The 19,849-nt window shown below is 60.9% G+C and overlaps 1 protein-coding gene across 1 annotated transcript in view; it reads right to left on the reverse strand.

The window, feature by feature from the left end:
• Positions 1–19,849, reverse strand: part of CDH4 (cadherin 4) — a 491,209-nt gene that overhangs the window by 38,409 nt on the left and 432,951 nt on the right. The window contains exons 6-7 of the mRNA XM_047770730.1: positions 17,331–17,475; positions 4,662–4,834 (exon numbers count right to left, since the gene is read on the reverse strand). Coding sequence (XP_047626686.1) covers positions 4,662–4,834; positions 17,331–17,475 — 318 coding nt within the window. The remainder of the gene's footprint in view (positions 1–4,661; positions 4,835–17,330; positions 17,476–19,849) is intronic.

Consider the following 19,849-nt stretch of genomic DNA (forward strand, 5'->3'; position numbering starts at 1 on the left):
AGCCCGGCTCAATGAACGGGCGTGGCTGGGAGAGTGTCACCTGCAGCCACTGTGTGGTGGGAGGTCCAGAAGGCAGGAATGGGCCTGGGGGCCTGAGCACCGGGCTGCCCCTGGGCTGCACGTGCGGCTCTGCTGGCCTGTCTCCAAATGACAGAGTACAAAGGGCCTCAGCGCTTTGCGTCTCTCTTTAAAGGAAACGCTGTCCTCTGCTCTCGGGCTCGCCGCTTCCTGTGACAGCATTGAGGAGAGGCCGGCGTTCAGAAAGCCCTGGAAACGCTGGGAACCAGGATGAGTGGAGAATCCCAAAGCCAGTGCCCCTTGGTGCTCGTGGCTCCCGGAGGGAATCCTCAGTGCAGGCGCCACCCCCAGGCCTGGGCACTTACACACCACGGTCACGCAAGACCCTGCCCCGCGCCAGCTCAGCAGTTGAAACTCCCCCCGAAAGATGCTAGGAGAAGGGCCCAGCAGGGCTTCTCCCTCACATCCTGCCCCTTGGAGCTCATGATCTCGGGGCAGGGGTCACGGGCACCCTGGGAGGGGGCAATGTGGGGAGGGGGGATGAGGTGGTGCCTGGAAACCCAGCAAGAGGGGGGTACCCGGAGGGGGCGCTCAGGAGAAGGGGGTCATTACGAGAGCCCAGGCCCAGGGAACACAGGTGTGATGGCTCCTGGTCAGGACCGGGTGGCAGCCAGGGCGGCCTGGGCACAGCGCAGGGCCCAATGGGCAGGGAGGCGCGGCCAGCCACGGTCTCAGGCCAATCACAGCCCGCAGTCCTCGGATGCGCTAATCAGTACAGACGACTTGTGTTCAGTTATTTCATCCGATCCGCCTGAGATTCAGAAGCCACCTGCTCTGGGGCGGAGGTGGGGGCGCTGGCGGGGGGCTGTGACCCACCCAGCAGCTGCCCCAAAGAAGACGCCAGGCCCCCCTGATCTGCAGCCCCGCTCTCAGGGACCTTGTCACCTGTCAGTTCCTGCCCATCAGGTGTCACCGTGTCACTGCAGAGGGGGTCTCTGAGAGGTTGCGGGTCAGCGCAAACAAGCAAGGGACCGCTCGGTTAAAAGTGACCGGCAGACAAACGCTCACCCCAAGTCTCGGCAAGAGCATGTCCACGCAGGGTCTGGCACACACAGCAGCCTGATCTGTGTTTGCCTCAAGCTCGGATTTAGGTGGGCGGCCCATGGTCCCCTGGGGGGCAGGGCCTCTCCAGAGCTGCCCCCGGAAAAGACTCCAGAGAGGGGTCGGGCCCAGGGTTACGACAGGCCCTTCCTCTGGCTTCAGGGCAGCACTTGTCTCACTCAGGCGACGCTCATACTCCCACTTCTTTTTCTTTTTCCTTTTTTTTTTGTCTTTTTAAGGCCGCACTTGCGACATATAGAGGTTCCCAGGCTAGGGGTCCCATCGGAGCTACGGCTGCCAGCCTACACCACAGCCGCAGTAACGCAGGATCTGAGCCGCGTCTGCGATCTACACCACAGCTCACGGCAGCGCCGGATCCTTAGCCCACTGATCGAGGCCAGGGATCAAACCCACATCCTCATGGATCCTACTCGGGTTTGTTACCGATGAGCCACGACAGAAAAACTCCTCATGGTCCCATTTCTGAGATGAGAAAAATGAAGCTTCCTCATGGCTAAATAGGGCTGGCCTTTATGGAAAGATGTGGGGGTGCCCGGGGTGGCCCCATGGCTGGATGAGGCCCGCAGATGGGTGCTGTCTGCCTCGCACAGGATTTTAAAGAATGGCAGCCCGAGGCCCTCCTTGCTGTCTGCGGCATGGAAGCCCCGGTAGGGCAGAGCCCCCCGAGCCCCCCCAGGCCACGCACCAGCCCTCCCCTCGCCCCAGCGTGAATCCCGGCTCCTGCTGGTGTCCAGAGGGTCCGGCATGGGGGTGGGGTGGGCCTGGGCCCCTGGGGCAGAGCCTCTCTTGAGTTCCAACACCCCGGGACCCCCATGACTCTGCGACCCCAGGGAATGCAGAGGAACCCGCAGCCTCGCTTTCTCATCTGGAAAGAAATGCTGTTACCCGGATTCAGATGTGCTAAGGTGCAGGGTGGGTGCCCGGCCGGCACTGTGGGGTCCCCGGGGGCCTGGCGTCTAGGTTCTGCCTAGGCGGCGACTCCGCATCACTCACGAAAGAACGGGAAGCAAGTAGTGGATGCCCTCGAGATCCCCGGGTCTCTCCCTCCGCCTCCTGCTCCTGGGAGGCAGCCGGCCTGGGCTCTGTCCCTGTGCCCACACCTGCCACTTGTTCACAGATACATACACACTGGGAACAGACCCCCACAAGCCGTCCAAGGGTGGGCCTCTCCCTCTGCCAACTTCTAGAAGGTGCTCTGGAGCCCGCCCCTTCGCTTCTGGCCAGAGGCCCCCGAATGCCTCTCCTCCTGCGCAGCCGACAGACGCCGGCTGGTACTGCCCCTCCCCGCCTCTGTTTCCTGGGCCTGGCGGCCACACTCGTCACCAGGCGGCAGAGGGTGGAGGATGGCTGGGCAGGGGTGGGGTCCGTCCCTGTGGCGGGGGACGGCGGGGCCAGGCGTGCTGGGACCTTGGACTTCGGGTCTGAGAACTCAGAGGGGATGCACTTCCCGCTTTTGGGCCCCCAGAGGTGTCCTCTGTTGCGCCAGCCCTGGCACACCAGCGAGGGACCCTTCCTGGGCGCCTCCCTGACCGCTCCGTCCCCATCCCGGCCCCCTGTGGACGGCGCGTGACCCTGTCTCGTTATAACACACGCCGCTGCCAGAGCTGATTTGGCTCGTGGGGAGTCTCCCTTGTCCGTTTCTTCCTCCCACAAAGTGAGCCCCACACAAGCAGGGACACCCCTTGCACTGTTTGCTTCTGTCTCCCCAAGCACCCCTGGCGGTTTCGAGCACAAAGTAGGCACTCCGTGAAATGTTCTGATTGAAAGGAAGTGAGAGTGTTGAGTGGCATCTGTGATTACTCGAAACAAGTTAGACGTGTGTGCAGCGTTCAGGAAATCCAGGTCCTTAGTCCCAAAGAGGACAAAATACCATTCATTCTATCAGCTCCTCAAGGATCAGAGCAAGGCCACCTCCTCTGAGAAGCCTCCCCTGATTTCTCGATCGTTAGATTTCATCTGCTCACAGCAATAACCCTGTGCACACGATCCACTGCCCACACACAGGATCCACTGCCCACACATGGGATCCACTGCCCACGCACGGGATCCACTGCTACACACGCGACCACTGCAGCACGTCCACTCCCGGCCCTGGGCGGAGCCATCATCTAACACACAGCACTTCTGTCCACACTGGCTAAGTCAGGCAGAAGCACACGGGACACGTGCTCCTGCTCAGGGGTGACCTTGCCCGCATCTCCCCTGACCCCGCACGCGCCCACATCCCAGACAGGAGGCGCTGTGGCTGATGCTCAGAGCTGTCCCCTGCTCAGCCAAGCCCGAGTCCCCATGGACCCCAAGGCCACCCTGCTTCCCGTTGAGCCACAGATGCACAGACTACCTTTCCCCTGGCCCCTCTGTCCCACCCACCACATGGGTGCTGCCTTGTGCATTTCCCAGGGATGTAGGCAGGTGGCACTTGCCAGGCCACGGCCTGGCATGTGTGGATCCAGAAGGTGTGGGGGCGACAACTTGATGAGACAAGTCCTGGCAGGTGTGGCGAGTCTGAAGTCTTGGCTCCATGGCTTCCCCAACCTGCCAGCATCACTGGATGTGGAGACTCAGTCAGGGAAGGGACCATCTGTCCCTTCCTTGCCAGCCTCGGCCCCACAAAGCAACCCCCAGCAAGGAGACCCCAGCCCCAGGTGGAGGTGGCCCCCCAGAGGTCCAGGCTGGCAGAGCTCTCGGGGAGAGAGAGTCTATTGGGAAGCGCCTGCTTCAGGCCGTGGACCAACCCCCGTTTACTGAGCTCAGTGCGGGCTCCTCCCTGGAGACGCAGAGCAACAGGGGACCAGACGGCAAGGCCAGAGGGGGCGGCGACACTCGTCTGGGGGACTGGGTCTGGCAGCCAAGAGGGGTGACCCATTTTCGGGGGGGACGCCCTGTTCCTGGTGGGAGAGTCCCCTCCACCCCGTCCCCATCCCACCCACACCCACGACGGCCTCCTTCTAGGTCTGGCTCTGGGCAGGAGGGGGCGGCACTCATGGAGGCACAGGAGGGAGGAGGAAGGTGGTAACAGAGGTGCCAGCCTTCTGGGGTCCCAGGGGTGGCAGGGAGGCAGGCAGCACCGGGTGCCAGCAGGGGTCAGTGGGCGCCGTTCCAACCACGCCTGGTCTGGTGAGAAGAGCTGCCCACCCCATCTGAGGGCACCGCTGGGCCTCAGCAGGACGGCCACCGGGGCGGGGGCGGGGCAGGTGCTCCAGGCAGGTGCAGTGCTCAGGTTCCCAGAGGGTCCTTCGAGCTCCTCCAGACCTGGGTCCTGCCATGACCACAGCCCGCGGGCCCCATGCAGGCCAGAGGGGCCTGTTCTGGAAGCTCTGGGACCAGCTCGGTGATTCGCCCAAAGGGCTGCTTTGCTCAGCCTGTCTCCCTCGGGCAGCACAGGACACGGACGTCCCGGGCCCCACGGGAGAGGCCCACCCTGGGGCTCGGAGGTCCTCCGAGGCCAGGGGCTCGGGGCCAGCCCTCCCGTGCCGGCTGCAGGGGCGAGGCCACGCTCCCCAGCCCGGGGGCCCCCTCACCTCGCGGTCCAGGCCGGCGGCCACTGTCACGATGTCCCCCGTCTCGCTGTTGATGGTGAACATGTTCTGGGAGGGGCTCTGCGGGGTCTGGGTCACGATCCGGTACCGCACCATCCCGTTGGCCGTGGTGCCGTCGTCAGCGTCGTTGGCCGTGACCGTCATCACGTAAGTGCCTGGAACAGAGACGGCAGCTTGCACGGGGTCGCCTGCCACCCCACCACTGCCCGGCAGACCTCACCCGCCGGCCACACATCTCCCTGGAGGCTGCCTGCGGGGCAGGTCCCTCCCCGCCCCGGTGCCGGACACCCAGCCAAGGAGAGGAGACATCCCCCCCCCCCGCCCCGACACCGCGCCCAGAGCTGTGGAGGAGTTCCTTCTGAGCTCGCGTCTCTGAGGTCACCTGCTCTGGTGCCGTCGGTGGGGTGGACAGAGGCCCTGGAGGAGCCACCGGGGGCAGCAGAGCCAGCAATTCGGACTCAAAAGCCAGCGCTCACCTCACCCTCTGCCACCAGCCCCACCCTGAGCCACAGGGCCCAGGGCGTCAAGGGCAGTGCTGGCCGAGGCTCTGGCTCCCACGCAGGATGCAGGAGGCAGCAACTTGGCCGCATGTCAGAAGGGGCTCGAGGGCGAAGGCGAGGCAGGAGACCCCCCTCAGAGGGGATGCCGGGCGTCGGGGGAGGGGGGCACGTGGGATGCGTGATCACCTGGGTTCAGAGCCCAGGTTTGGTGAGCCACCCACCCCTCCCCCCAGCAGCGCCGGCTTCGCCCCTGTGAGGGCTGAGTCCACACCCCCCGCCTTCTGAGAGCAGCATCTGGGGTTCCTGTCGGCGTACCCCCTTCCCCACTGTGGGGCGCCCTGGCTGGATCAGGACTTCCCCCCCCCGGCCACGGTGATGGGGTCACCAGTAGGAGCCTGGATCAAGGAGGCACAGCTGGGGTTTCTGGGAAAGCAGCACCCTTTTCTGCCCCTGGATGCTGGTGGGTCAGTGTGTGAGCTTGGGGACTGTGGTCCGTTTGGGGCCACAAAGAAGGGGACTGAGGTCGGGCCATCTCGGGGGAAAAAAAGCCAAGAGGGGCTCTGGTGACCACCTCTTCCTGGGCAGCCCCTGGGTCAAGCTGCACCTGAAGGTGATGTCTATATATTTAAAACATTAATACCTTAAAAATAAAGCAGTTTTAGGTTCACAGTAACGGTGAGGGGAAGGTAGCCACAGACATTTTTCACACCTGAGCCAATCAATGCACTTCACTCTTGCTTTAGGCCCTTTTAGTTTGAGTTTCCGTCACTTGGGACCCAGAGTTCTGACCGACACGGGCCCCCAGCCCGGCACCTGCCACTGGAGGCTGGGGCATGGGGCGCTTGTCCCCATCTGCATGCTCTTAGTTCAGGGCCTTGTTCTCAGGTTGGGGACCGTGCGCTGTCCAGGGCCCACTGGGATCTGAGTCAGCTTTCAGCTTTTCCTGAATAAAAACGTCTCAAGGTAGGTGCGTTTTATGAAAACAGAAGGGAAAGCAGGGAGAGAGGGAGGCGGGGGTCTCTTCACAGGGCATAGGTTTATCTATCCTCGTCCACAAACCCTCAGGCAGGGGCTCAGGACCAGACTTTTCATTCTTGAAAGACCAGAAGTCCCATCCTGGGCGGGCTGGACCCCCAATAGAGGAAGGCTGAGAAGCACCTGGCCTGTAGGCCCTCCCGCCTGCTTACTGAATCCACAGACATATCAGAAAATTCACTTTTTAAAGAGCACAAGCCAGGGGTTTTGAGAATATCCAACGAAGTTCTGCGACTGTCCTTAAAACGCATCTAACTGCAGGATATTCCATCGCTGCAAAGAAATCTGTATCCATTCAGATCCCCCCCCCAATCCCCCAGCCCCTGGCGACACTCGTCTACCCTCTGTTTCTGCAGACCGGCCTTTTCTGAACACGGGCTAGAAATGGAGTCACACTGTGTGGCTGTGTCTGGCTTCCTTCACTGAACCTGACGTTTTCAAGGCTCATTCCTTTTATCCGGAATGATATCCGGCACACGGGGATCTGCAGCCCCAGGTGCTGACTGAGCACTGGCTGTGGGCAGACAGCGGGCTCTGTGCCCAGGGTGCTGGATGCGAACACCAGACAGGGTCCCACTGCCTCCCAGCCGGTGACCGTGGAGGGAGTCAGACCACATGCCCGGGATGCAGATGCAAACTGGTGTGCTGGGGGGTCCTAGGGAGGAAGCAGGGAAAGGCCTCCGTGGTCGATGAGGGCGGTGGCGGCGGGGGAGGAGGGCTCTGGGCAAAGGCCCTGGGAAGAGCTCAGAGTCGAGGAATGGGGCGGATGGGACTGGAGGTGGGTGCGCCCGTGGTGGGGACTCCGGACTTTCCTCTAAGATCACAGGGAACCAGTTTCAGCAGGGGACTGTCAAGTTTACAGTGTCTTTTTAGGGCCACACCTGCGGCCTGTGGAGGTTCCCAGGCTAGGGGTCGAATGGGAGCTGCAGCCGCTGGCCTCCACCACAGCCACAGCAACGCGGGATCCGAGCCGCGTCTGCGACCTACACCACAGCTCACGGCAACGCCAGAGCCCTCACCCACTGAGCGAGGCCACATCCTCATGGACACTATGTTGGGCTCTGAACCCAATGAACCACAATGGGAACTCCACGTTTACAATTTTAAGACACGTGAAGAACACAGGCTGCAGGAGTCCTGCTGCGGCGCGAAGCGTTAAGGATCTGATGTCACCGCTGCGGTGGCTCGGAGGGCTGCTGCGGAGCGGGCTCCGTTCCTGGCCCAGGAACTTCCACATGCCGTGGATGCAGACCCCCAAAAAGACCCCCCCTAACAACACAAACACCAAAAAAGAAAAAAGAACAGCGACTGCAGGCAGCAGGCGTGTGGAGCGTGGGCAGACAGTCGGGGTGCCAGCTCATTTGCCGGTTTCGCGGAGAACCGGCTGCAATCAGGCCCAGAGGGGGCACCCCCGGGACACTCATTAATTCATTCAATACGCCTTTTTTTTTTTTTCTTCTTTTTTTCCTCACAGCATATGGAGTTCCTGGGCCAGGGATCAGATCCGAGCTGCAGTTGCGGCCTAAGCCTCAGCTGTGGCAATGCCGGATCTTTAACCCACTGGGCCGGGCCAGGCCGGGCCGAGGGCCCAAACCTACGTCCCCGTGCTCCCAAGATGCCACCGATCCCATGGCGCCGCAGCAGGAACGCCTCACTATGTCTTTAGTGAGTGTCTTCTAGAGGAAAATATAGAACTTCCGCGTTTTGAGAGCCTAGAAAAAATTCATCAAATACACCCACCTAACTTCAAGCAATAGATAGTCTCAAAGAATTGTGTGCAAACCCAATTTAAATGAATTTAATTATCGGTAGAATTTCCCCAGAGGCATTAAGTACTTAAGAGAAATTTGGGAAGTTCTGTCTTTAGCAAGTGGTGGACAATGTTATTTTAAACCAATCTTCCTCCTAAGGAAAACTCGGAAAGCTACAGACACATCGTGAATTAAAAACGTCTCTTAAAAGGCGCCGGAGAGATGCCAGTGGCACAGACCTGGGTGGGGTGGGGGGCTGAGAAGGAGGACCCAGCAGTGGCGCCGTCTTTTCTCTGAAGGTCCCTGCTGATTCCACAATTGGCTTCTGACAGCAGAAGAGCTCCAGGGAGCTTGCAGCAGACTCACGGGGAGCTTAGGGCTCGCCGCGGGGGCTGGCGGAGCCCTGGAAAATGCTCCATCCTTCGGCTGGGACCCAGCCGCGCGGCACACGCCAGGAAGGGGACCCTCACAGCAGGTGGAGCAGAGCTCAAACCACGGTGACTTACGCTAAGAAGCTGTGATCGGCAGAGTCCCTGCCAGGGTGGAAAGGTCATCCCCCATAGGGAAGAGAGAGCCTTACACAGCTTCTAGTCACGGCTCCACTTTCCCACCGCAAGGCACAGCACTTAACCAACCAGGCTCACAAGGAGACAAAACCCGACGGAACATAGAAAGAACCACCGTGGCCAGACCAGGGGACATTTCTACGACAGTCATCAGGCACAGGTTACAAGGAAATCTACCAGAAAAGCTGAACCGTAGCCCCAGTCAGTCACACAGGACACCCCATTCTAGGTACCCACTGCCAGCTCCCCAGGCCCACAGCCCCTCCACCACGAAGCTCCCCTAGTCCTCTGCCTGCCTTCCTGTCTCTGCCCAGCGAGTGATGGTGGCTGACGCCACGCCCTGAACACACAGGACCTGCTTGTCCCCACTGGCTGGGCAGTATCTCCATGACACTGTTGGGGGAACCGCAGGGAGAAAGTGTGAACTCTCTCTGACGCTGCACAAGCATTCGCGGACTGACGTGGGCTCCGATAAAAAAGCGAAAGTCAAGTCCCTGACCTGAGATGCTCACATCTAGCAGTGCAGGCAAACCGGGAGCAAAATCAGCATGTAAATGGTACCGAATGCCTGCCTGGTGGAGTGGGTGGGGTTGAGGAGACTGGTATGTCCCCACGACGGGGATGTTTAATGCCATGCAGATACCCTGGAGGAAAATCAATGCCATGCAGATACCCTGGAGGGATAAACATTACGTGACACTTGAAATGTTTGTGATATACAGCAAACTGGAAAACCCTCTGCCTTCTAAACCGTGGTTTTTGTTGTTGTTCTTTTTTTTTTTTTGCTTTTTAGGGTCGTACCTGTGGCATGTGGAGGTTCCCAGGCTAGGGGTCGAAAGGGAGCTACAGCTGCTGGCCTGCACCCCAGCCACAGCAACGTGGGATCTGAGCTGCATCTGCGACCTACACCACAGCTCATGGCATCGTCAGATCCTTAACCCACTGAGGGAGGCCAGGGATTGAACCTGCAACCTCACGGTTCCTCGTCAGATTCGTTTCTGCTGCGCCACGACGGGACCTCCTAAACTGTGCTCTTTAAAGTGACCACACACTGGGGCAGAGAGAGACCCGCCAGAGAGAGACTGCGTTTTCTTTGCGACCCTCTCTCTCTGTCTCCCAAACTTCCTCCAAAGCGCATCACTCAATTATCAGGAAGAAAATGCTACTTGGGGAAAGGGAGGAAAAAGAAAGAAGGTAACTGATGGGATTTTTTTTTCATCCTTAATCACAATTTGGTTTCCTAAAAAAAAAAAAACAAAAAACGAAGCAGAGGTTCTGAAAACCCAGTGGGTTCATGGCCGCCACTCTGCGATCAGGTGACCCGCGTCAGCGCTGCTCTGAGCCTGAAGGCCAAGGGGCAGGGTTGCCGTGGAAATGGCCCTTGGTGAATTCGGAGTGGTCAAGGCCCTGGAAGTGAGCAAGGCTCAGAGATTTTCGTTTCTGTCCTAGGACAGGCATGGGGAGGGCAGGGCGGAGGTAGAAGGAACCCCTTTTTGAGGCCTGGAGGGCTGCCTGGAGGAGGTGGCCTCTGCCTGCTGTCTGGGCACATTCTAGCCCCACTTGCCCCGGCCCACCCAGCGAGCCCTCAGGGATGCTGCTGAGCTGGGGGCCAGGCTCTAGCCCAGGCAGCCCGCTGCTCTGCCCCTGCACAGTCCTGTGCTCCAGGCCCCCCTACACTTGAGAGCACCCCTTTCTGACCCCGCTGTCCTGCCCTGGTCGTGGCTTCCCTTTCCTAATGCCTGGGTGTCCCTCACAGTCTGCAGCAAGGCTACCTAGAACTGGTGGCTGGACCCCACGCCCAGCTCTGGGGGGTGGCCAGATGGGCAGCGGCCAATGGCCATGACCTCACTCGCTCACGCAAGGCATCGGGCAGGGTGGGTCCCTGGGCCTCGGCTAATCAGCTTGCCGTCCTCCCCCGGGTGCAGTGAGGGCGCAGGATGGCTGGGTGCCCGAGGAGTGTTCAGCAGCTGTGCCGTCCTCCTGGTCTGGGAAGGTGTGACCCTGGCACCGAGGTCCCCCTGGCCCCCTTGCCTTCTCCAGCCAGGTGGGTCTGGTCCACAGGCGGCCATGAGCACCCAACCCAGCAGCCCCAGTGCACCTGCGGAGACAGCCTGGGCCATCCGGGGAGGGAGCGATTCGGCGGGGTAACCGCTGTGTGCCCGCTGGGCACCGCTCGCCGCAGCATCTGTGGTGGTGGGGAGTTAGGTCTCCCTACCCCCTGGGCTTTGAGAACAGGAGGAAACCATCCTTCCGGGGCTTTCTCTCCAGGCTTCCTCGCGCCTCTCTCCCCCGTGAAGACTTGAATTTTCTTAACAAAGGAAACTGAACGTCAGCTTGTATTTGTATCTAACAGGCCACGCTGTCTGCGGCCCGAGATGCTGGACATCTTCTTCTTAATCGTGCCAGCAGGGAAAGGGGGGAAGGCACAGGCTCCGTTCTTCGGAGGAATCCATGTACAAATGCTGCCATGCGCCTTAAAGGATTAATTTCACAAGCCTTAAATTGCAGTTTAATTTGAAAACTAATTCAGCCCCATAATTGGCTTTCTGCTCAAATCACTGAGGCTAAAGATTTAAATTCTTAATATTCAGATGACTTTCAAGTATCTGGCACCATCTGTGCATTAGTCCATGGCATTAATCTCGGGGGGCCTCCGCTGGCACAGAAATAAAATAAATAAATAAACTGGGCCTGCTAATAGAATAAGCTATTTAAGCAAAAGCTCTGCATCATATAGATGAAGGCTTCCTTGACTTCATTTGCGGCATGTAGATTTCTCTGCTATTTAATATTTTAGAGCGACATTAATTTCAAAATTTATAATATGGGCCCTCACGCAGTTACAAGGGGTTAGGGAAAGCAGGAATCCCAATTAGAGCCTTTTTCAGTTAAAAAACAATCAATATGAAGGCATCTTGTCTTGAGAGGTTTGAGAGACGCCCTGAGACTGGCTTGGCTGCCTCTGGGCAGGAGGTGGGACGGCCACCCTGACCTCCAGCTGGAAGAGGCTCAGGAAGGACGTGGACTCACGGGCTGTGGAGGCGACGGGTCCACTGATGGTCCCACCCCTGAGAAAGGCGCACTCACACACAGCATGCGCTTTCCAGGGGACAGTTTCTGTGCTACACTGCCCTTCCCTGCTTCTTCCTGCCCGATACTAGATGTGATGCTTGGAGGTGCAGCAGCCATCCTGTGACCTTGCGGTAGAAATCAGGGAGGGGCCAACAGCACAGAGACGTCGGCTCTGGCGGTTTCACGCTCTCACCCAAACCCCTCCTTGTTCCAGATGGATTTGCTGTGACTCCTGACACAGGCTGTGGAGGGGGCAGTTTGGCACCACGGTCAGCACTGCAGCTTGAGAGCCAGGTCCTTGGTTGAAATCTTCCCTCCGCCTGTAACGCAGGACCCTCTGGGGCCTTCCTGGGACAGACCTCTCCCCAACCCTCTGTTATCACTCCTCCCGAAGCACCCAGAAAACGGTAGCAGACACACACTTCCCGGGTTGTTTTCCAGAGGCTACGCCCACCACCACGTGGAAGAAATTAACCACCCGAAGACCAAGAGCGCGCAGCCCGCAGCCTGAGGACTGGTGGTCAACCCCTGTGACACTGCCCCGGTGCCGCACTAGCAGCCAATCAGAGACGCACGCACCAGCCCATCACACACTGCGGGATGCCCTTCGCTCTGCTGGCCTTCAGCAACGCTTGGCTGAAACCCTTCAAGGAGTTTGGGTTTTCTGAGCACGAGACACCCCTTCTCCTCATGTGGCGCCGTGATAATAAACGCTGCCTTTCCTTTGCCGGCTTTCCTCTGCGCCGTGAGCGGACACACCTGTTCCCGGCTACCCGTCCCTACTTACTGTTTTGTGCCTTGCTGCCTCATTTCCAAAGCGGGGAAACGGAAGTGCCCGTGTCACGGGGCTGTTCAGGACTCGCAGGTCACCCCACAGGGAGGTCTTAGAATGATGCCCTGTCAGGGTACGCTCCGTGCTTGCGTGTCTGCCATGGCCCCTTAATCAAATCTTCGGGGAGGCGCCCCTCACTCTGGGAGCCCCTGCAGGGAATCCGAGGCCTCGAGCAGAGATGCGGGCCTCCTCCCAGCAGGTTCTCGGGCTCAGGAGAGAAGCTTCAGGTCAGGGAGCCCGGCGGCTATTTTTAATCTGTCGCTTTCTCTGCTCGAAGAGGCCAAGTTCAAAGGAGAAGAACTTGGCCTTTGAAAGGTGCGCTGGCACCCTGGAGGCCCCCTGAGAGGCAGGAAGGCGGCCTCTGATGAGAACAGCCGGGCCTGGGGCCAGGGCCTCCCGGCATCGCTGCATCCACCCCATACAGCCCTGGGGTCCACCCCATACAGCCCTGGGGTCCACCCCATAACTGCCCTGGGGAGCGCAGCTTGGGAAACAGGGGTGAGGGCCTGGTGGGGAAGCCTGCTCACCTGCAGGGCGCCCCCTGCCCCTCGGCCCGCCTTCTCCTCTGTTGTGGGCGCTCCCCCAGCTCGCCCCGCCCCCTCCGCCACGCATGCTCCCTGCCCCACTAGGCCTTCCTGGGAGCAGCTCGGTCAGATCAGCATCTGCACCCAATGCTCCCCCCAGCTCCAGACACCGGACCTCAGCCCGGCTCCCCCGGCCACCCGATGCCGGCAAACTGCCAATGTTCAGACGGGGCCAATTTCTGTGCTAATTCAGAAGAATGCAGGTCCGAGGTCCAGCTCAGCCGTCAGGGAAGAGGGTCTGCCCAGCAGACCGGCGGGTGACCTGAGGGGCGCTGGAACAGGACACTCGGGACAGCTGGTTTTAAGCAAGTCACAGGTAATGTGAGGGTGTCCCTGACTGAAGGTCCTGGAGTCAGGAAGCGACTATTTTAAGTAAGAAGGTTTAACAGCATTAGTAAGTTAATACTCATGGATCAGCGCAACACCAGGAGTAATAGCCCAGGTGTGGGAAGCCTCGGGGGACTCCACCCGGGGGCGCTGTTATTACCTCTGATGTGCAGTTGAGACAGGGTGGCTGGCGGAGGCCACACAACGCCACACAGTGGCCATGAGGAAGATGGGTGAGTGCCGTATGACGCCACTGCCAAGTGCACAGTCCCGCCCCAGGGAGGATACAGGTGACAGCCGGGCCAACAGCCCTCTTCCACCCCACGTCAAGGCTTCTAGGCGTTGCGGTCACCCAGACAGCGTGGTGCCCATGTAGGGCAGACACCCAGGTGGCTGGACCGTAACAGAGAACCCGGGGACAAACCCGCAGATACGCCCAACTGACTTTTGGCAGAGGTACGAAGGCAGCTCAGGAAAGAAAGGTGCAGGAGCGCTTGGGTTTCTGTCCATAAGTGATGTAAGCCTCACACTTACTGCAAAACTCAGCTTGGACGGGACTGCGGCTGGAACGCAAAGTTGAAACCAGAAGGCCTTTATAACAAAGCCTAGGAGGCCCTCTTCAGGACCCAGAGCTGGAGAAGGGCTCGCCATGCCCAGCCCAATCCACTCAGCGGAAAGTGATCAACTGGACTGGATCGAAATGAAAAACTCCTGCCCCCGGAAGACCCCAAGAAGCGCATGAAAACACAGATCTCAAAGCAGGTGGAAATATGTGCAAACCACATATTTGACAAAGGGCTTGCATCTCAGATAAAGGACCCTCTAAACTCAGTGATCAAATAACCTAATTGGAACATGGGCAGAAGGCATGAAGAGACAGGTCACCGAGGAGGCTGTGCAGACGGGGAATAAACGTGCGAAGGGCTCGTTCCCGTCGCCGCCGTCAGGGAGGAGAAAGGGAAGCCACAACCGAGGCGCGGCCACTCGCCTGCCCAGTGGCTAAAACAGAATCCACCACCAAATGCCCACGCGCCCGCCGAGAAACGGGCCGCTCCCGTGGTGGGAATCGAGGTGGCGCCATGACTCCAGACAAGAGCCTGGCGGTTCCCCACGCAGCTGAACACCTGTTCCCGCACCACCTAGCCACTGGGCATCTGTCCCGGAGAAACGAAAGCTTGGGTTCATGCAAACGCAGTCTGTAGGTGAGTGAATGTTCCTAACAGCCTGATTAGGGGCTCCGGCTGGGAACCGCCCAAACGCCCTTCGAAGGGTGGTGTGGGCTCAGCAGTGAAAGGAAATGGGCTCTGGACACACACGGCTTGGATGACTATCCAGAGACATTATGGTGAGTGAAAAAAGCCAGCTGTCAGAGGTAACAGCCTGGTATGATTCCAGTTTGTTTTTCTTTTTTGGCTGCACCCGAGGCAGATGGACGTTTCTGGGCCTGGGACTGAATCTGACTAGCAACACCCGATCTTTAACCCACTGCGCTGGGCATCTAACCTGCGCTGCCACAGAGACAACGCTGGATCCTTAACCTGCTGTGCCACAGCGGGAACTCCTGTTCTGAGTCCATTTCTATGAAAGTCTTAAAATGACCAAGACCCATTTTAGACGCATTTTGCTAGATCAGTTGCCCACATGTCACGACAGCGGGAGCTCACAGAGACAAATGAGCTGTCCCGTGTGCAAAGTGCTGTTACCCCTGCAGACCCAGCCTTTGCCAGGGGCGGGGGAGGTGTGAGATGGCCTCCTCCAGGGGGTGGGCACAGCAGATCGGGGGGAAGGAAGGCAGGCTCTGCAGAAAGGGGGGGTTCGGGGAGGCAGGGGTAGGGTGTGCCTGGGGGGCGGGGTGCCCACCCAAGCCAGACTCTCACAGTGTCCAGGATGTCCCCAGCATGGGGAGGGACGGCCGCTGTGACCACCAGCTTCAGGTGGCCCTGTCTGGGTGGGGTCCACCCAGGTCACCCAACGAGGCAGCCACACCCACACGAGGCTATTTAAAGGTTAAATACCACATTCGCTCCAGCTTCTCGGGTGTAGGAGCCGGACGTGTGTGTCAGCCGATTCGGACCCACAGAGCCAGAGAGGATTTCACACAGTCCAGGGGCCTGGGCTGGGGAAGGGCGCGGGGTGACGTGGGAGCCCGGGCCAGTCGGCTTGCTGGTGTCCCCAGATGAACTCCCCAAACCTAGAAGGCTCCTATCCAGCTGAGTCAGTATTTAATCTGTCTTTCCATCTGTTTTCCGTGAGAACCTACATCTGAGACCCTTCACTGGCCTCTTGGTCCCCAGAATAATGACTGCTTTCTGGCGGCAGTTCTCCCTTATCCGCGAAGGCGCTGTGTACAGCCCTCTAGAGCTGTAATTTGCTGGAAGGACACCGAACAGACTGTCCATCAAGTCAGGGCCGGGCTCTGCCTGGATGGGGCCCTGCCCTGGGCCGGGTCCGGTGGGGGGGCCCTGCTCCCCTAAGAGGGCGGTTCCACGGCCAGAGACGGAGCACTTAGTGTGAGCAGACCTGGGACGGCGTGGCATGTTTGCGAGTAAAGGGCCGGTCGGAGCCACACCAGCCCTCAGCCCAGGCCGCGCCCAGCGACCCGGGGCTGCCGCTCCCCAGGCTGGAAGGCTTCTCAGGAGCTCGAGGAGATGAGGCCCATTGCGGCTCTTGTCACCCTCATGCGGAGCGGCAGGTGCACACTTGGGAAGGCTCGACGTGCTTTAAACGCAGACCGAGAGCTTGATGGGCTGTACCAGGCTCCTTACAGGGCTCCCTGGGCCTTGGGGAGACTGCTCACCACCACCGCCAACAGGACCCCCCAGCTCCCAACTCTGAGTCAATCATGACCGCAATTTGCCCTGTCGAAGCAGCAGCCCTGAGACGGGGCGGTGACAGCCACCTCGGGGGAGGAGTGAGGATCCCTGTTTGTCCTTGCCGCCCCTCCCCCAAGCCAGATGCCCTCTGACCCCTCCTCAAGGGCCCCCTCAGGCTGCCCAGCACCTCCCAGGAGACCTCCCTCAAAGCCCAGAAGTCCTGCCTCCATGGGCGGCTGCCCGGGAGCTGGGGTGGGGCGGCCTCTAAGAGGCAGGACCCCGGTTACGTCTGAAGTTCAGGTCGGCAAGGAGTACCCTGCAGGGTGAGTACGTTCCCACTGCTGCGTGGGGCAAACTTACGCATGAAAACGAGTCCTACAGTTTTGCGGCAGCTTCTGGCCTCAGCAGGGGCCGCATCCATGGTGGTGGCAGCTCCCCTCACCTGGCCCAAGCGAGCAGCGGTCCCAAGGCCGACCTCCCCCCACCCCGCCCCCAGGGGACAGCGGGGCTGCGCTTCTTGAGCTTCAGCAAGTCCGGAACTCTCCCGGGGGCCCATCGGCCCAGACCCAGGTCCCACCTGCAGAGCCTCCATCTGCAGGTGCGGCCGCGAGCTTGGCTCTGTATCGTGTTCCCAGGTAACGAGGTCCCACCCAGGCCCACACCACAGGGTGGGCCGTGAGTTTCATCTTAGCTAGAGGGGAGAGGGAGGCGTCCCCTTCTGGGCTGTCGTGGGATCCACAGACTGGACAGAGTGAAGCGGTCATCACTCATGCCGGACAGGAGCCCACAGGCCAGGGGGGCCTCAAACGGCCAGCCTTCGCTCTGGCCCCTCCCTGCCCCAGGAGCATCGCACAGGCTCCCCCCACCCCAGGCTCCCTCCCGGCACGTCTCTGCCTGCTGCTCCTTATCCTGCGTTGGCTCGGCTCCCATGTCACCTCCCTGGGTCCACGGCCCCTCCCACCACTCTCAGCACCCCCCGAGTTTCCTTCCGGGCCGCCGACACGGCCGCGGCCGCGTTCCCTTGTTCCGGCGCTTCGGTGAGCAGGGCCCCCCAGCGCGTGCAGGAGGGGCCGTTTACAGCGGCCGAGCTGAACGTGGCGGCCCCGTGTCCCGCGGAGCCGGCCCCCTGGGGGGCTGCCCGGCCCCGCGCCCCGCCCGGCCCGGCCCTCACCTGGCTTGGAGCCCTCGTCCACGGAGCCGTTGTACAGCTGGTTGAGGAACTCGGGCCGGTTGTCGTTCATGTCGATGACGTAGATGTACAGGTCGATGGGGTTCTCCACCTTGTTGCCGTTCATGTCCACTGCGTGCGCCCGGAGCTGGAAGGCAGCGCGGCCGCCGTCAGGGCCGCCCTGCCCGCCTGGCCGGGCGCCTTTCCCCGGGGCCGGGGCTGGTGGGGACAGAGCCCTCCGGGCCTGAGGGGGCCGCCTGGGGAGGGCAGGGCGGGCTCGGGGCAGGTCCCGAAGCCCCCCAGAGCCTCGGCTCTCTCCCGCGGAAACGGGGAAGGGTCCTGGGAGGGTGAAACCCGCGACGCGTGGAGCTGGAGGCAGCCCGGGGGCCACTCAGACCGCCCTGCCCCAGGTTCACGTGGGGCCTGAGTCCTGTGGTGGGAGGTGGACCCAGGGAGGGGCGCACGGGTGGCCTTGAACGTGGGCGTCCACACTGCAAGCTTCTGTCCCTGAGGCGGCCCAGAGGACAGGCGTCCGGGCCCTGGGGCGGAAGCCCCTGCTCTGCTGGGTGGGAGGGATCTGAGCTGGGGCCCCAAAGAGTCACCCTCGGCGCCCTGGCCGCTCTGCCAGCCTCAGGGGAGAGGAGGGGCCGCAGCCCGACAGCCCTGGGTGGAGTTTTACCCTTGAAGCCGTGTGTTTAGGGGACCCGCCTTGTCACAAGGAGACACAGCGCTGATTCCCGGGAGTCGTGAGTGGGGTGTGACTACCCGCTCACGACTGGCCTGGAATGTTGTGTTGGAGCATCTGAGGATGCTGTGTGGTTGTGTCAACCAGCCACCCCCCAGCCGCCTCGGGGCCCCCGGAAGCCCAGTCTGCACCCCAGCCTGCGGCCGGCGGCCCGGCGATCCTTCACCTTGTCAAATGCAGCCACGCAATAACGCTCCGAGCCAAAGGTTGAGAAGGCTTTGAGAAAAAGTAATTCCGAGCTAAAGTTAATTATCTCCTAAGTAAAGTGGCACCGCCAGCCTGGGCACCATCCTCAGCAGCAGGAGCAGCCTGAGTGGAGACCACCACGGAGTGGCTGCTGGGCTCCTCCCGGTCCCGCAGCTGCCCCGCCCCCACGGCTTCTGCCGGAAGCCTCTAAGGGAAGAGCCAGCCCCAGCCTCACCCCTTTCTCCAGCTGGGCACAAGGCAGTGGGGTTGGGGGGTCTGGCTTGGAGTGGAGACAAGAAACGTCCTGCAGTTGGCAAACCTGAGCTTCGCGTGCAAAGGGCATTTCCTGAGATGCACCATGCACGCCTTCTGAGCGGCCTCCCGCGGGGGGACAGGACCCAGAACGTTCCAGGAGGGCCCTGGACTCTGCAGATCTTCTTCCATCAGCATCCACAGCCAAGTCTCAAGGTGCGCTCGCTCGGCTGGGGGCGCCGGGAACCTGACACGCCCTTCAGCGTCTGTGAGAACCGAGGGACTGGAGTTGTCCGACCCTCGTTTTACCGATGGGGAAGCTGAGGCTCAGGAAGATGAGGGAACTCGCCCGAGAGGAAGGTGCGTGGCAGGCCCCTTAGGGAACCCTCAGGAGAACCTCCTGGAGAATCATCTTGCAGAGAAAGCCTCCCACACCGCGTGCTTCCACGTGGCCCGTATCCGGTTCAGCCCGTCCTCGGCATGAGGAGCAGAAAGGCTCTGAAACAGCCCCAAGGCTATGGGGTGCTGGCCCCCGGTGTGAGGGCAGCGGGGCCCCCATCGGGTCACGTTGGGCGGCCTGGTTGAGACTGTCTGAGTGGACACAGGTGGCTCGTGGCCTCTGATCAGGGTGCTTCTCTGGCCAGTGACAGGCGAGGAGCTGGGGACTTGGGGAGCCCGTCGGGAGTAGGAGCAGCCCCTGGCGACAGCCAGCGGGGACCTGGGGGCCTGGGTGGGCCACACCTGAATGAGCAGGAGCAGATTCTCCCCGGGCCTCCAGGTAGGTGCCCAGGTGGGTGATACCTTGACTTGCGTCTTGCGAGTCCCTGGGCAGCGCCCACCAGCGGGCAGAGCCCACCAGCGGGATGAAGTGGGCGCTGGTCTTCAGAACACAGGTAACTAACACAGCCCCCACGCTGGGCCAGCACAGCTGCCAAGGGCCCGGGGGCTTCCAGAAGGCGGGAACTCGGAGAGGGCTCACCTGGTGTCTTAGGGGTGTGTGATGACTGCTGGGAGGGGGTTCTCGACTCTGGGGGGAGTCCCCTCTTTTCACTAGCACCCCCCTACCTGCCAAGTTGTCTGCTTCCTCCCTAGCTGCTGTGGGTGAGGAGGGGGAGTGGGTCTGTACGGGTCCCTGGGGAGGGCCAGGGGACTGGGGGTGTCTTGGCTCCCCCTCCAGGCCTCGTGAGCACCTGTTTCCCCACGGCCCCCAACGTCTCCGCAGGGCAGGTCACAGAACCATCCAGCCGCGGAGACACCACACATTTCCTGGGCTGAGCCTGGTACCGAGCGAAACTTTGGCTCGAGTCAGGAACCAGGAGTGAGTGAGACGTGGACGTGT

This window comes from Phacochoerus africanus, chromosome 3 (genome assembly GCF_016906955.1).
Source record: "Phacochoerus africanus isolate WHEZ1 chromosome 3, ROS_Pafr_v1, whole genome shotgun sequence".
In the NCBI taxonomy this organism is placed as follows: domain Eukaryota; kingdom Metazoa; phylum Chordata; class Mammalia; order Artiodactyla; family Suidae; genus Phacochoerus; species Phacochoerus africanus.